Source organism: Myotis myotis, unplaced genomic scaffold (assembly GCF_014108235.1).
Source record: "Myotis myotis isolate mMyoMyo1 unplaced genomic scaffold, mMyoMyo1.p scaffold_m19_p_11, whole genome shotgun sequence".
In the NCBI taxonomy this organism is placed as follows: domain Eukaryota; kingdom Metazoa; phylum Chordata; class Mammalia; order Chiroptera; family Vespertilionidae; genus Myotis; species Myotis myotis.
Genome location: NW_023416315.1, coordinates 8,711,916 through 8,729,522, shown reverse-complemented (window position 1 = coordinate 8,729,522; position 17,607 = coordinate 8,711,916). Strand labels below are relative to the sequence as shown.

Below are 17,607 nucleotides of genomic sequence, written 5' to 3'. Positions count from 1 at the left end.
TGTAGCAGTTCTTTTATAGCTCACATTAAGTGCAGCTTTTAACCCTCCCACCCCCACCCAAAGAAAATACTTGTTAAATAAGGATTGGACAGGTCAAACACCATTGTAGTGCAAATAGTAAACAATAAAAAAAAAAAACACAACATTTACAAAATATAGAAATGTTTGGATCCAACACATGGACAAACATATTCCTTTCAAGTATCTCTCCTTGAAGAAAATAAAAATTAATCAGGTTACTTCCAATACAAAAAAGTCTCTCTTTTTGTTCTCTCTCAGGTAAACAGTTTCAAACCTATTAGGTTGCATAGTTCTAGGATCATAAGCACCTTAACGAAATATAACTTGGTATTCTTTTTTCCTTGATCTTTTACTCTTCTAGTCTTGTTCTCAATTTTTTTTGTTGTTGGCTTTTATTTTGTCTTGTTGCAGAAAAAGGAAGTGTGACCACCTGCACACTACTGTTCTCTTACCAGGACGTGGATGTATGTGGGTGTGTAGAAATGCCTGTGTGTGTGTCTGGGGAGGGTGTCTGAATGTGCGGGGTCTGTGGCATGTGTGCATGTGTGTGTGGGGGGGTAGCGTGTGTGCACGCACACTGATATACACAGAGAGAGGGTCACGCAGACATACCTTACAACCTGGGTAACTGGGTGGGAAAGTGCCTGTAACCGGCCCTTTCAAATTCATGGCTTTCTATAGATGCTATTTGGGTCCTGCCAGCCCACGTTATTGCAGACTGGACAAGTTGACTTCCAGGCTCACCCTGAAAGGGAACTGAAAAGGAGAGGACCATACTCCTGTTCAAACGACTGATATCACTTCGATATCAGAAGAAATGAAGGGTACTCCGTTCTGCCTTTCCTTCTCAATTCCCATCTCCTTCACTGCTTCATCTCTGAGCCCTGGACAGGGAATGTTTCCACCACATCTTCCTTTATCTGTTTCAGGTTTTGTTTCTAGTTTATTATTTTTAAAATTTCTTATTTTTCTGGTTTTTTCTTAGAAACCTTAAACATTTCTTCATTTTGCCACCGTCCTCTCTGGACAACTCTTGTTCCCATTCCCCCTGGGCTGGGCACTCTACGAGCACCCACACTCCTCCACTATCATGTTCTGAATGTCCTTCTTGATGATGTTCTGCCCGTCATCATAGTACAACATGGACATGGGCCTCAGCTTGGTGGGCACACAGCACGACTTGAGGTTGGAGAAGGGGCTGTACCCCCGCATGCGGTAGTGGTTGATGACGGTTGAATGAAAGGAGAGCGAGGACCCCGACGTGCCTGCTATATGGCTCGGGCACTCCCCCTCGCAGTAGTTGGCATGATAGCCAGAGGGAGCGATGATCCAGTCATTCCAGCCAATGTCCTTGAAACTGACAAAGAACTGTTTCTTACAGCAGATGTTGACCTTGCCGTCGCACTCCAAGCCCCGCCGCCGTCTCCGATGGGGGTGGTCTTCCGACTGCCGGGCCTGCAGCATGAGGAAAGGTCTATGGGACTGCTCCTTCTCCTCGTCTCCTCCCACTCCTCCTTCTCCTCCGGCCTTTTTCTTTCCTTCCCCGTCCTCTTCTTTCTTCTTCTTCTTGCCCAGGAGCACGAGGCTGGCACCAGTCTCATGGCACTGCTCGCAGGCAATCCGAATGTCCAGGGAGCTCCTGCCCTGGTCCAGCAACCGCTGGATGCTGCTGGAGACGGGAAAGATGTGCCAGGTGCTCTTGCGAGCATCCACTGCCTTTTCCGATATCAACAGTTCACTCCTCTCCTCCATTAATCCAACGGCCTCGGCCTCATCCCCTGTGTCCAAGCTGCCCTGCGGGTGCTTCAGCTGCTGAAAGAGACGGATCGTGACTTTGGTCCTGTTCCTGTTGGCCTTGGGGACTTTTAGGAAGAGCCAGACTTCTGCACGCTCCACCACGGACAGGTCACTGCCCTCTTTGGAAATCTCAAAGTGCAGCGTCTTCCTGGTAGCGCCTGGGAATGAAACACAGCACAAGAGAGAGGGGGGACGTGGTTAGTTCCTGCGTGTTCTGCTACTCACTCATTTCAGGCCCCCACGGGGCCTCTGTTACCCTCCATCTGGAAGAGGGACCAACAAAGGCAAATGAAGGCCCACAGGTTTTGACACTTTTAAATGATTGAAGAAACATTGTATTTTGTGACACGTGAAAATTATATGAAATGTAAACGTCGGTGCCAATTAATAAAGGTTTATGGGACCATGGCTCTGCTTACTTCTTTATAGGTTTGTCTGCACCTACTTTTGCACTTTAATATGAAGTTCGGTAGCTACAGCAGAGACTGGCCCACAAAGCTAAAATGTGTATTCTCTGGCCCTTTACAGGGAAAGTTGCTCAACTCTTGCTCTAGATAGAGCATGGCCTAGAACTGAGTTGTCTGGGGGCTGCAGGGGGCTGCATCTGTTCATTAATTGCTTAATCTCAGCTTCATCTTCTATCAAGTGGGGGTCACGTATGACATTTGACCCATTCTCCGATAGGTTTGGGAGGATCAAACGGAATAACACAAATAAAAACACACTGTAAGCTCTAGCAAGCTGTAGCTATATTATTCCCACACAAATATGCAAAGAACCCCTTAACCCAACCCCCCGGCCCCAGAAGTCTGTGTGGCATATAGCCTCCTCCTCCCTAGTCACAACCTGCTTCACTCCCATCTCTTTCTTGCTGGGTCGCAGCATCTGCTTGCTCTGTAATTTGCCTCTCCAGTGGGGAATCAAGCCCTTCTGCAATCTCTTCTCCGTGAAATGGGGAAAGTAATCTTTTCCAAGGGTGGGTCTGATCATGCTACTCATTCTTTACAGTCCTTTTCTGAGTTTCTATTTTCCTCCGTTTAAAACAGGAACTGCCCAGGACACTGCACTCTGCGTTCAGCCCTCGTCCTCAGCTCTCTCTGTGTCCCATCCTCTGCAATCCAGCCCACTGTGTTTGTTTGAAGTTGGGAGCATCCCATGCATCCCTTTACCTCTGGGTTGTCACATGCCTGCAGTTTTTTCTGCCTAGAATACTCCTCTCAACACGCAACCCTCAGGGGCTGCTCTTAATAAGAGCAGATTGCAGAAGAGACGACACCACTCACTCTAGAAGCCTTCCCTAACATCACCTGCCAGTCTAGTCTAGGATACCCAGGTCTGAAGTCCTACCTATGGTGCGCAGTGTTTAGCAGAAAGTAGGCAATTCATTTATTTCTTTTAACGGGTGGCAGCATCCTTACCATTGAGTATTTTATATTAAGAGATCTACCTGCTACCTCTAAATCCCCCATTTCTGTCTCCTTCCTTTAATGCAGCTTAATAAGCACCAGTTATAACAACTGCTCCAGCAGAGGGAAATTCCCTATATTGGTGGTGATTGGATTCTGCAACCACTCAGTTCTTGCCTAACTCAAACATAAGAATGTCACCTGTTTTCTTCTCGTTCCACTAGAACCTGTCTATTTATTCATGGGCAACCAGTACTCTAAGGTACAGGTGTTCAGGCTAGAATTTTTGATTGATGAAATATTTTTCCTCACTTGCACTTCACCACTGGGTAGTATATGAAACATGCCCTCTTTTCATGACCCCCTCTGGCAAGTACCTGCTTATAGCTGTCTGGCATACATGCATTCCATGTACAAACCTGAGAACAGTTTTAAATAAGTTCATCTCAGAACTTACAATTCCCTAGGAGGGTCCTCTGCCTGGATTTCTATAGCTAAGGGAAATCCGGCCGTACTTATCACTCTCCACCCTGAGATGTTTACGGTACCATAAATTCTAGGCACAGTTTCAAGTTCCCTGCAGCAGAAGGCAGCTTTTCTGTGCATTGTGCACTGCAGATTCTGTTCTTAATTTAACACACTCTGCACGCAGTGATTATGATGGTGGTAAAATCACTGAGGTCAGGGCCAAGGAGGGCTGCATAGGAAAGGTTCTCTGGCATTGTTGTATAAACCTGCTAGGACCCTGGCCTTGATGGCAGTGGTGAGGAGCGCCCCTTTGACCTCAGGTCGCTGGCAGACGTTGGAATGCATAGAAAGCTGGGTTTATGATCAGATCACCAGAGCGAGGAGCAGTTAGAGGGGAAGCCGTCTTTTTTTACGAAGCATGATGACTTTTTTAAAAAGTGAATCCAGGATTCCCCTTTGCTAAACATTGGTGGGGGTTTTTGTCGTTGTTCAGTTTTGTTTTGTTGTTTTAAGAGAGCAAAGAGAAGATTCCAGGAAGAGAGCGTAGTCATTTAAATTTAGGAAGACCATCAGCAGCTGGCTTTGAGGTGGTAGGGAGGGTTTTCCCAAGACCAGAGGTAAAGGCTGCCAAAGCCTCCGGAGCCTCTGAAGACCAGCCCACAGGAGTGGCAGGCTCCCCACTGAGGCCACAGGCCCTGCTATTGGAGAATGTTAACAAGTCTCTCCTGCTCTCCCTTCTGCCTCTAAGCAGGCCAGCTTCTGAAACCCTCAACTAGGTAGGATGCCACTCTAAGGACAGAGAGATCGTAGCTGCTAAAATAGAGGAGCCAGAGGGACACGGTTGTGTTTTGTTTTTCTGTGTGTGTGTGTGTGTGTGTGTGTGTGTGTGTGTGTGTGTGTGTGTGTTTCTAGGTACGAGTTTGAAACCGAAGCATCTGAGCTGTCCCCAGGATGGGAGCACTGGGTCTCAGATAACTCATGCCCACAGGTTCTGCTCTGCTCTGACCCATGTTTGACTGGAGGGGCTGAGGGTGAAGGTAGATGGCCCTCAGGTAAGAGAAGGGACAGGTGGCAATTTGAACCCGCACTTTGGACTTTCCATGAATAAAGTGCAGAGATGTTTATAGATACTGGGGGGTGAGAGGTAGAGAGAGGGGGGTCAAGGGAGGGCTCCTTGGAGATGAGCCAGTGAGAGCATATGCAAATGGATTTGTAGGGCCCCAGGCTGCTTCCTTCCAGCAGCAGCCTACAGGACAGCCTCTCATTTCACAAGATCGGGTTTCTAATGCATGAGCTAGCCCCACCCCTTCTTCACAGGCTGCTGTACTCAGAAGCAAATGATTTCGTGTTCCTGAGAGAGGATTGTACAAAGAGAGTACTCATTAGAGGGGACTCAATCTGTCAGGTGCTGTTATATTAGGATCAGAGAGTCATCAGAAAATGACTTTCATCCTGGTCCTGGCGGAGAAGTGACTGTATGGCATCCCCTGGCACTGCGGGGAGAAGCGGCGCTGATTTATGCCCTGGTTTCATTAACTGAGCTGAAGACGGTTCCCTGTATTCCCGTCCGTTGCCTGCATGCTGTATCTCTCCCCCATATTTCTGACATTTGGATTTTCCCCTCACTAATTGACATGCCTGTCGCCTCCTTCTCCTGGTGTCCATTTCTGGAACTGCTATTTGTATATTGCATGATATTTTGTCAGGAATAAAATAAAACTGAGATCCCATTTCGTGAAAATGCTGTTGCCATAATGCTCAGGAGAACAGGGGGAAGAGAGAGAATCAAGTCTTCTTAAAATCTACCTTACATGCAGGTACATTTTAAAAGTTCTATTGTGTTCTGACTTATTAAACAGTGCATTTTTTTTTCTTTTACATTTAGCTTTCATTGCAGAAGGGGGTGGGGAGAATGGGACAGCTAGAAGCTGAGATGAAATTAATATTTGTCCAGGTTGTAGGCTTCAGGAAGGAATTACAGCCTTCCAATTTCTTAGGTATGAAAAATATAACTAGCTTCTTGATTCTTTTCCCTTTATGTGTATATTACCTGAGAGAGATTGCTATACTGCAGTGATGTTTTCAGAGTGGTTCTCTCTTCAAATCTGTGTGCGTACCAATTTGAAAAATAGAAGGTTACCGAAGGCTCAATTACTAATTGAGGATCAATTACTAATCAGTTTCAGGACTGACTTAAATTATCTCCTGCTGTAAAATCCTGAAATGGAAGCCTTCCCATGATGCTTTGTGGGCAGGTGCAGCATTTTAGTTTCTACAGGCGCATACTGGGTTCCTCCACTATTGCCTATTTAATAAGATACCGCTAGTGGCTTTGCTAACCTTTCATCACCTACTCTGATGATATCCTTTTCAGCCTCTATGCTATTTTTTCCTCCCTGAGGCTTGTGAGCAAGGCTTGCATCACAGCCTGCTCTGCCTGAGTAACTCACTAAGAAAGACCCACACAAATCCATGTGGGTGATAATATTTCATCACTTAAACCTCAGTGGACATATACCAACGGGAGATTTTTTTTTAAATGCCTAAAAATGGGTAGGAGAGCTAAATTGTGCATCTTCCAGGGAACACCTTTGAAATGTTGCCGGTGGGCGAGATTAGAAAGAGGAAAGACTGTGGGAACTGGAAGTAACGACACCTGAAAACAGACTGTCCTCTGCTTTCAGGATTTTTCAAATGATTGTAGTATCCCCATCATAAAAGGGTTAAGCTGCCCAGCCCCTCGTTATTCCCTTCCCCCACACCAGGATGCTGCTCATCCCCCAAGCCCAGTAACTCCAATCTGTGGGCGGAGAGGCATTAGAACATTTCCAATGAATTAAGCAATGCACTCAGTGTGTCCTTTTTGTTTTGTTTTCCTCACCAGGGCCCTGCGTAAAGTATGATGCCCTTCTACCTATGGGAACCATGTCTAACGTTAATGTGGAAAGCCTTGTTGTTTACAGAGGATTTAAACTCATCTGGTGGGGAAGAGCCTCCCTGTAAAATATGACTGTTAATTTAATTTCCCATTCTTCGCCAAGGTTTCCCTGTGCCGAGGTGTGGTATAGTCACTGGTGGGAGCACACGGAGCCACCCGTGACAGCGTGTGTGTTTCCTGAAACGCTAACTTTGCACTTGGACTGCCTCCAGGGGTTTCTGCATAAGCAGCCAGTGGGGACAGAGCGGTTATGCCTACTTTCACCTGCGGTCCAGGGCCCTGTCTGGAGCAAAACTGCACGTTTGGTCATAAATGATCTTGATTGATTTTTCAGCCTTAATGTATTTGCTAAGGACATGCTACGGAATTGTCAGTGGTCACCCACAGTCCTGCACTTTAATTTAAATAGAAATGAAAAATAAGATGGTTAAATATTTAGAGAGAAAGGGGTTTTAGGTTCCTAAGAGAAGGAGAAGAAGTTGTTAAGGCTCAACTCGGAGACTTTCAGAAACTCCTTCCAAAGATCCTGGGAACTTTTACTCTTGATGTGAGATCTAGGACCCAGTTCAGGATAAAGAATTCTAAACTACAACTCAGAGAGCAAATCAAGTATATTTTAGCAAAAAGGGCCAAGACAAATAGGTGTTTTCGTGAGAGGTGCCTGGGAAGGTATTACTCCCAGTTCTCGGAATGTTAAAACTGAGTTTCTCCCCTGACATCCTCCACCCCCGCTCTCATACACCTCCTTCACAGGCCCAACCTCTGTTCTCTTTCGCCTCTTTCCTTCAGCATTCTCTCCACACTCTCGGTTTGGAAACAAACACATCCTCTGAAACTGCACACTATGTTCTCACAAGGCGTTAAATAAATAGGCTTTTCCTCCTTGCTCACATCCACTTGTCATTTGTCGTGTGTGAAAAGCATTGATAAGACAGGCAAATGAGGCAACAAAATCAGGGGACAAGAAAGACGTTTTTTGCAAGAGCCCAGGCAGCCGTATTATGGGGAGATGTGTGAGCAAATCAGTATGGCTGATGATTCATGGTCACATTTCCCCACGTACTGTTTTGTTTGCTTCGGAAATTTATCATCCCACTGTCTTCCATAGAGCTTGGGAAAGTTCACATGCACCACTAGAATTCCCATTCCTTTTCCTTCTGCCTCACTGAATGTATTACAGGTAGCCATGTTCCTCCCTTCCCATAAAATCCTAACATTTCCTGGATGAGAGGAAGAAAGCAGTAACTGATAATCACTAAGATTAGCGTGCTGCAGACTGGGCCTTCCAGGAGGTGAAATTTTGTTTCCCTAAAAGATTAACTGGTAAGAAGCAAAAGTCTTTGGAATGCGCCCTCTTGTGGCCCATCATTTCCCATCATTCAGAGAAGAAAGTGTGTGAAAACACTCTTCAGTGAGGGGTTTTCGAAGAAAAGTTCAGAAGCCTGGAATAGGATGGTGGAAGTCAACTCCACCTTAAGATAGCTCTCTTGGGGTGGGGGAAACAGTCATCCCAGAAGCCTTGTTAGACCCCTGTTTGGGAAGTGTACATTTCAAACTCACCTTCTGTCACTAGACTCTCCAAAAGGGAAGAATTCGTGTTGCTTTCAACCATACCTGACTATGTAAGCATTTCCCAGTTTTTAAGGTTTCATTTGTCTTTCTTCAACAAGTGCTATCAATTGCTAACTTAATTACCAGAACCAGCCTATAAATTTGGCAGCATATGGAGACTCAGCAATATATTGTCATTAAACATTGACTGACCAGCTATTGTCACAAATCAAAATATGATACTAAGATATAGTAGTCAAGAAGGCCACTGACTTTAGTTTCAATGACAATCGTAGTGAGTGTTGGCTTGACATCTTCGTTTCCTTTAAGGTCTTAACGTAAACACCGAGGATTCTGTGCCAGCCATGCAAAGAATGGCAGAGCAATCTTGGGTGACATAAATAAAAATAATGTCATTTTTGTTGGTTGGAATACATGGCAGAGCGCTTGAGAGTGATTCCTAGCCACTTAACAACTCACATCAGTTTTGCAAAAACAGGGCACCTTCCACCTGAGCATAGTGAGACAGAATCAGTTCAAAGAGTTCTAAGCACTTGAACTTTTGCAGTTCTTCAACTGCTGTGGCCATGTCTTGGCTTTATTCAACCATCAAAGAGACTAGAAGTGAAAACTAAGCATGGGGAATCTTGTAGTTGAAAGGTGCATCTATGGGATGCATCTGAGGCATGCAGGTGGCACTCATTGGCTGGAGTCTATGCTGTACAAAATAGTTTACAAGGGAAAGAAAACTAAATGTCCCTTGCTAATTCTCCAAAAATCTTGACACTTGACATACTTTGAATTTTATTAAAGTTGAATTATTCCAAAAGCAATAAGACATTTTCATATATTCACTACAATCATTTAGATGATAAATTTCTTTCCCAGGAAAATAGCAGCAAAATACTGACATGGTACTCTCTTTGGAGAATAGATTGTTCATATAGCAATCATCAAATCTGTGAAATCATACTAATACAACTTGAAGTTGGTGTGTGAAACTTCTCAGATGGGAAAAATAAGCAAGTGCAATAAACCTTGTCTAGAATCCAGCAGCTCACCCAAAACTGAGTTGTAATCTCAACCAGGAGTCGTTTTCCATTACTAACCTTAAACTTTAGTCAACATGTGAGTCAAATGGATCACCTTTTTAAAAAAAATAGCTCAATTTCTTTCTAACTAAACACCTAATAGAAAAGTTTTAAGCCCTGGCCGGTGTGGCTCAGTTGGTTGAGCTTCACCCCATGCACCAAAAGGTCACTGATTCGATTCCAGGTCAGGGCACACACCCAGGTTGTGGGGTGCCTAGGGGAGGCAATGGATCAATGTTTTTCTCTCACATTGATGTTTCTCTCTCTCTCCATCTCTGTTCCTCTCTCTCAATTTAAAAAACACTTACTAAAAAGAAATGACAAGTTTTAAAAAATGATAAGATTTCATATAACTTAGAAAAAGAGTGGCACTGAGACGAAGTCAATAAAAAGATATATAAAAGGTCAAATTCTTTCACTGCACAATCTCCCAATGCCAAGAGAGCGGTTTGCTATGCAAGTCAGCTCAGTGAGAAAGCAGAACATGTTGCTAGCACCAGGTGTATGTTAAAAGTGGCCAAAGGCATCGGTATACTTCGCCACATGATGTGGTCAAGGCAATTGAGGAGGAGCTGCAATTAAGGCCATCAGGTGTGGCAACTGGCATATAAAAACACTCAGGATCCCTCTAGTCAGGACAGGGAGCAGAGTCCAGAGGGACTGCTGGAATCCATGCCCCGCACAGGACCCAAAGCCATTAAACACTCTCTTTCCTACCTTGCCGCAGGAAAGGTTGAGGAACATTGGGTGGCAACCTGAAAACTCCAGCCTGACTTATTTTCCTCAAAAAATAAAGTCCTAATCATCATGTCCTTCGCAGCTCTATCCAGAAAGAGTTTTCGGGGGAAAAAGTAAGACCTTTAAAAGAATGTTGCTCTGATGAGAGAGCTAAACTACCCTTCCGGGAAGCTTGCAGGACACCAGGGCTTCTCCAAGGGGGGGGGGGGGGCAGGAAGCCAACAGGCTGCTGCTCCCCCAAAAGGATGCCCAGGTCTTGGAAGGTTTTCTTGAAAACAGAACATCTGAGTCAACAGGTTTTCAGGATTGGAAATTCTGAGTGTTGCCTTGAATGTTTACACTGCTGCGGCAAACTTTCCAACAGAAATGCTGGGAGCCCCTGCACATACTTCCCTGGCCATATGCTCTACCAAACACAACAATGGCATTCCTTTCAGATAGGTTTGCCAAGAGCTATGCTTCCTTAGCCTGGCCTTCCCATGAAGGTAACATGGCATGAACATATCCGGGCATGCATGGGCGGGTAGGCATGCAAAAGGATCCGTGTCACAGAACTAAAAGTGACCTGGCTGCAGATCTCCGCCTGCACTTTTGACAGGTATTTTCTATTCAGCAACAGGTTAGTGTGGTCCTGAGCCAAAGATTAGAATCTATTTATTAAAGCTCTTCCTCTTAAGGATTGAGTGAGAGTTCAGTGTCGTATCTGAGAGCACTTTGTCAAGGTTGCATTCCTTGGCAGAGAGCGCTTAGTAACTTTACAGAGAACAAAACTCTTTTCTCTCTCTCTCTCAGCTCAGAAAGCAAAAGTCAGTGTTTTAAAAGTGACTGCCGGGGCAATGGCAACTGTCCCCTGAAGCCGCTCTTGGCTGCCTAGAGTGAGACGCCTGTGCTCTTATAGACAGACTTTCTGAAGGTAAAAATGAATGTCACTCAGAATGTGCCCTGCTCCTCGGAGGTGGCCCCTGATTGGACTTTCCAAGGGAAGATTTGTTTAAGGCAGTGACTTCATCGGTGCCGGACCACCCCAATCCCACACTCCCCACCCCGCCCCTGCCCCCACACAAACTTTGGACGGGGTCCGGAAGCCTCCTGAGTCCCCCGGCACCCTGACTGCCCAGCTTTCTTTCATCAGGCTGCTCAGACCTGGCTTCCCAGACCCGGCAAGGGAGCCTCTCCCAGACCAGCTCCCAGCCCCAGCTTGGCCCCAGGGCTTCCTCCCGGTGACCGATGCACATAACAAGTGTAAGCTAGCCACCACCAGCCAGGCTCCTGAATTCCAATTCTCTGAAGTCCTCTCCCCCTCACGCACCCCCCTCCGCCTGCCTGCCACCTTCACCTAATAACTAATGACCCTCCCAGGCAGAGTACAGCTGGAGGGGAAAGAAGTTGCTCCCAGGACTGTGAGGGAAATACCCCCCCCCCCCCCAGCCCCAGCCCCAGCGCCAGCACCCACCTGATTCCGCGAACGTGATGATCTCTGAGGTCTGCTCCATCAGTTCATTCATTTCTGCCCTCCTTCCGATGTCATCCTCTATCTCCACGTACCCGTTCTCCCCCACTTTGCCCACATGGAGCTTTTTGATCGCGTTCAGAAGTGCCGCCTTGGGCACCGGCTGGGTGACCTCGGGTCTCTTCTTCAAGTGCAGCATGTTTAAAATGTGCTTTTTGACGGCCTCCACCATCTCCGGCTGAGCGCTGGGTACATCCTTGGGCAGGGTGGTCAGTGCACAGGACGGGCAGGCAGGGTCCGCACTGTGCCCCTCGGATCCCGGGGCAGGGGAACTCTTCACTATAATCCAGCAGCTCGCCAACAGAAATCCTCGCAGCCAAAGCAAGGGCATCCTGGCAGCAAAAGTTGTTGTGGTTGCCTTTTTAAAGGCCCTGCTTTTCCTCCCCCCTCACGCACAGGTTTTTTGTTTGGTTTGGTTTGGGTTGGGTTTTTTCCTTCTCCTCTTCAGCAAATTCTCTGGAACGAGAACAAAAAGTTTTCTGTGAAGTTTTCTTTGCAGGTTCCCTCTCTGAATGCAGTCAGTGCTGTAGGTTTGTGGCTGTCAGGGAGGACAGTTCTGACTGTCTCCGAGTAAGAGAAGGAGGGAGGGAGGGAGGGAGAGAGGGAGGGAGAGAGAGAAAAAGGGAGGGAGGGAGGGAGAGAGGGAGGGAGAGACAGGGTGGGGGGGAGACAGAGACAGAGAGGATGGGGGGGAGGGAGAGACAGGGAGAGCGGAGAGAAGGGGACAGAAGAGAGAGGGAGAGAAGAGGGGAGAGGGAGAGAGAGGGAGGGAGGGAAGGAGGGAGAGAGAGAAGGAGAGAGGAGAGAGGGAGAGAGGGAACGATTGGCCCTAAGTGAGTGAGTGAATGGGAGAGGGAGGGAGTTGTGAGTAGAGGCTGTGATTAGAAGGGGAGGGAAAGCCCGTTTTCTGACAGGCTGCTTCCCTGCTGCTCACGGCTCCCTCACACACACCTCTCTTCAAATATCTCCATTCTCGGGAGTTCCACTTTCCCTTCGGAAAGACATTCTCCTAATTTTGTTCTACTGTTGTTTTTTTCTCTGCCCAGTCCCCTTGCTTCACCTTCTTCCTCTTTTGGAGAGGAAAAAAATGCCCCAAGTAAAGGCACTGTCTCAATCAGCAGGGATGACTTCATTGCCCAGGCTGCCCCCACCGCCCTGCACTCTCCTAGCCACAGCCCTGGACGCACAGCTCACCGGCCCGGAGAGGGGGCTCGGGGTGCCGGAGGTCAGGGGCCAGGTAGGGACGGTCGGGAAGAGGGGCAGGGGACTACGGGGCACAGGGCCAGCCAAGAGTTCCAGCTTGAGGGAATCCCAGAGATCTTCCCGGTTCCCCATTCATTCAGAGTTAAACACTCAGGATCTTCAACACTGGCAGGCGATCTGACAGGAGCGAGCGCCACAGAACTTTTGTTTGGGGTCATATAATACACTCTACTTTTCCCAACTGCAAAATGCCGCGGGCCACTTTGCAGATCCGCAGGCAGGCAGGCAGGCAGGCAGGCAGGCAGGCAGCGTTTTCTGTGCTCCTGTCATCTGAAGCACTTTCCCCTCTCTCTCCTCAGCAGCCACCCCCTGCTGCCCTGCACTCACACACACACACACACACACACACACACACACACACACACACACACTACAGCCCACCACCGCTTGCCCTGACTTCATAGAGAAAATGCACAATTCACTTGGCCTTTCCCACATTATGTCACACAAATAGTACGCTCTTACAACTTGAATTACTGGTCCTATGGGGGGAAAAATCTCTAAAATACATTGGCAAGTGATTTTCTCTGTCATGTGGGGTTTTTTGCAGCCCCTCCACCCCCCTCCCCATCCTGGACCAGTGTGGTCATGGGCTGGCCCCTGGGCTGCCTCCTTTTCTCTCAAAGGAGCAGCGCAGATGAAATCATCATGGATTTCAGTGTTCACAGTCAAAGAAAAATGTGAATTTTTAAACAATGCCTCTCTGAGGTGGTTGTTGTTTTTTATTCTCCTCCCTGCCCCCGCCACAGCCCCTTTTTTCATTTTCTGTCTTAATGCTTTTATCTTGCAGAAGTATCTTTAAGAGGTCCATCTGTTAAAGCTTTCCTTCCCTCTGGGTTTCTTTCCCACACATAAGCCCTCTCCGTTTCTGTAGATACAGTCAGCTTATATCTGACACCTAGCGTGTTCAGAGCATTACCGTCAAGCATGACAATTTGGGAAAGGGGAGGAGAAAGTTAATCAATGCCATTACTATATGCCTGAGATTGGAGGGCAGGGGAGGAGGGTGAGAAAGTTGGGCACTAAGTTACAATGACAGTTTGCACAAGTAACGACGGTTTCCTGAATTGCATGCACTGCCCCCCTTTCCAAAAACAATTACTTGCAAGACTTTCTGTGTTACGAGCCCTGTATGACCTTTGGAGTTTAACCTCCAGGAACGTCAGTTACTCTGCTGATATGGTTAAGACTGTCAGCATTCCCTGAACAGCCTAATTTTTTAGTGAGGGGTGGTGACAAAAATGGGGAAGGGGACATTTGCATTATAATTGTTTAATAAAATACCTTTGCCATATAATACTTAACAGAATCTAGCTATTTGGCATTGCAGATACAGTATCCAAAGCCTTTTGTAGTCCAATTAAGTTTTACAAGCGAGTCTGACATAGAACTAAAAGTTGAATGACTCCAAACGACACACGAGTCCTAATAGTAGCATTTAGATTCAATGCAATTTGTCAGCATCAGGATTCTCTCTGCGGGGATGTGTGTGTCCCCTACATTTGCTGCTTGTGAATGTAACTCTGAACAAATAGCTTTCTCTTTGGCATGTGTCTCCCTGTACATGTGCTGAATAGGTTGTATAAACACATAATCTATTTGCATGCTGTCCTATTAAAAGCTGTGTCAACCTGCCTGAATAATACAAGAAGGTACAAAACCATAACGTGCATGAAGTGCCAGGCAGTTGTAAAATTCCTTCTAACCATCCTGACTATGAATGTGTAAGCAGCTCACAAGTAAGAGTTAAAAAGCATTACCTTTCCGGTGCTCTCTCTTTCACCAGCAGCCTCTTGTATCATGTGGTTAGAGCTGTCTGAGTTCCTCTTCATGGTATTGGCTCTGCGAACTTTTATACTGTACTACTTACTTGTACACTCACACATTGGTACCACTCAAACAGGAGGGCTGGGATTGTTTGGGATTGGTTAGAATTGCATGACATCAGCAGATGACTAGTTTTTCCAGTGTGAGGCATATTTCATAATCATTATCTAATGGAAAGTCTTTTCTTAGCTGCTTTTGGGTGATCCCTAAGGCAGGAAACCTCTGACTAGATTACCTTAAAGAAAACTACTGGAATCAAGCAGTTATATCTCACTGAGTATCAACTTCCAACTTTTCTTTTACTATTTGCACACACACACACACACACACACTTCTCATTATATTCAGGTTCAGTTTTATGTCTTCACATAAAACATCTGTTACTTCATGAAGTTACCTCTATTTACAAAGTATTTTATTGTTTCTTACAGGCAAGAAAATTCACAGTACCCTTTTTAAGGATTCTAACTTTACTTTTTTAAATAAGATATTCCATTGGAAAAAAAAAAAGAAAATATGTATACTTATATGATGATGGTCTCCCTACCCTGTCAACCCTATTATTTTACATCATGAAATTGAATGCCTGCTTCATAAATCATTTATCACCAAGAACTTTGGAAATAGTCATTCTCTGCAGGTAAACATTATAAGTATCCTTCCCAGTCTTTAGAATCCCCCTTCCCCCCCCAAAAAAAAAAAAATCTCATATATTATCCTTCTTTATCAAATCTTGAAGTCTTATGATTTCTAAATTGTTACAAACATAACAAGAGATTAATGAAAAGAAATAAACATTCCTAGTCTAGGGGTTAAGTTGGTTGGGATTTTCTTTGTGGGGGGGGGGGAGTGTTAGCAAGTCGGAAATAACACAGGAGGAAGGAATCTCAGACAAGGATGGTGGAGAAGGGTAGTTTGGAGTATAGCTGAAGCATAAGCTGGGTCCTCACCATAAGCTGAATAAAATGTGCAAAATTGGGAGCTAATGAAAGCCATATGACCATATATGTTGTTTTGTATGCAGGATTTAACATGCATAAAATAAACTTTTCACTGTGCCCACCAGCAACATCTAGAGGCTCTGGCCTCCTGATGTATAACTGAAGCTGGTTCCTTTAGGACACCACCAGTTTTCTGTGTAAGAGGATCCGCCTTGGCCAAACACAGAGAAAGTGTGGATGCAGAACTGTATGTGGGGGTGGGGAGTATTCTAAGAACTGCATATGCAGAAATAAAGTAGGAAATTAAATCATTAGGTTGTACAGGAACGGGGGGAGTCTGAGAAGGAAGGATAGAAACAGGACCAGTGTTGGCTAACACCACACCTGACCATCAGCTTGGAATTGGATGGACTCAGACTCTCCCTCTGGAAAGGAACTTCCCCAGCCTATTGCATGAGCCCCTCATGGAGGGCAATGGCCTGCGAGGCCTCTGAACTCAGCTCCTCCCCCATGGGAGAACCCGCCTGTCCCAGAAAGAACCCCTGATTTTGAGTTTGGGGGCACACAACCAACCTAGATGGAGCCCCAGGTCCCACTGCATACTGACCACTCCCTAAGGCCTCAGTGTTCTCATCCATAAAGTGGGATCCATTCCTGAGATGCCTTTGTAAACACTGGTGTCACAGGAATCTGCAGCGCCCTCGCTAGCGGAGCCGCCCTGCATGTGTGACTCAGGCCGGGTAGGCTATCAGATGCCCACCAGCTGTGATGTCACTCTCTACCTGAATCCCCCAGGCTCAGCGCTGAGGCACCCTGGAAATGCCTCCTCGCTCCGCTCCCTGGAAGTGAAGGTGGGGGTGGTCGGGGGAGCGGGCGTGTTAACATAACTTCTCTGGAATATTCCGGGCTGGGAAGTGATCTTTTTCCTTCCAAACTCCAGGGTCCAAAGTAAGCGGGTCAGCCCAGCTTCTGTCAAGCATCTCCTCTTCCTTCCTCGCTTTGGTTTCTCTTTCACTTCCTGCCCCCTCCCCCCAGCAGCTCCCCGCCCCCGGCCCTGCTGCCGGCGGCTCGGCTGCTACTGTACCTTGAGCAACACCTGCTGGCAGCTCCCGGGGATCACGCTGCGACGCGATCGCCAAGCCCTGCAGAGCGGCCGCCTCTATTTTTACCCGGAGCACCAGCAAGGGCAAGCTCTTTTCAGAACGGCTCTTGATTTTTGCCCCCTTTTGGCAGCGCAAGAATTCGGGGGGGGGGGGGGGGGGGCGGCGGAATAACTGTTCAGTGATCGCAGCTGGGAATGTCGGAATCAGTGCTCAGCCAGGGCCCAAAGCACAGCCAGTGTCAGGGTCCAGGCTGGGGACCTGCAGGCTGGCTGCTGGGCAGGGAGAGGCGCGCCAGGAGCTCTGACATCTCCTGTGGAGTCGGGGGCGAGGGGGGGGGGGGGGCGGCAGCTCCTGGGCTAGCCCTGGCCCGCGGCCACTGCGGGTCCCACCTGGGGCTGCCGGCCTGCTTGGCCACTTCAGACAGCGTCCAACTCCTCCCGGGAGCATTTGCAAGGCTCCCTTCTGGCCTAGGGGAGCTGCCCCTGGACAACCCGGCCGGCCGAGCAGCTTGCTGCGACAGGGAGCCGGGAGGGAAACGGTGCTACCTTATTTCACTGTAATTGCAAAAGGCAGGATGTGCCAGAGATTTATATTTAGAAGTTGTATGTTTCTACTTTTATGTAAATGGAGCAATTAGGGCTTGTCTTGCTGCTGCTAACTCCAAGGGCTGTGCCTTGCTGGGGAGCTGGTGTGTTCAATCACCATGAGAGAGTTGGTCAAAAACACAGTTCCTTTAAGGATAAGGGCTCAACGGTGCAACCAGGGGAGAGACCAGGATCCCTGCTCCTGCCTGTGGCCTGTGGTGACACACACCTGAGGGCCCGGCTCACCTGTAGTGGTTGTGACCCGTGGCAGCGGCTGTCCCCGGGTGAAGTTAGCATCGAGCAAGAAGCAAGAATGTTCATTTTTCTTCCCAAGCAAACCTTATGTCCTTCCGTTTCCACCCATGCTAT

The 17,607-nt window shown here is 47.2% G+C and overlaps 1 protein-coding gene across 2 annotated transcripts; it reads right to left on the bottom strand.

Annotated features, from left to right (window-relative positions):
• Nucleotides 1-65: 65 nt before the first annotated feature.
• On the bottom strand, nucleotides 66-14,596 carry INHBA (inhibin subunit beta A). 2 transcript variants are annotated; one of them, XM_036327435.1, is made up of 3 exons: nucleotides 14,544-14,596; nucleotides 11,464-11,976; nucleotides 66-1,976 (listed from the first exon to the last, which is right to left on the bottom strand). In XM_036327435.1, the coding sequence occupies exons 2-3, from the start codon at nucleotides 11,849-11,851 to the stop codon at nucleotides 1,084-1,086; spliced, it is 1,281 nt and encodes a 426-aa protein (XP_036183328.1). In that variant the 5' UTR covers nucleotides 11,852-11,976; nucleotides 14,544-14,596; the 3' UTR covers nucleotides 66-1,083. The 2 variants fall into 2 exon arrangements, with proteins under 2 accessions (XP_036183328.1, XP_036183327.1); XM_036327434.1 differs by lacking the exon at nucleotides 14,544-14,596 and having other exon boundaries at nucleotides 11,464-12,075.
• Between the last annotated feature and the right edge of the window lie 3,011 nt (nucleotides 14,597-17,607).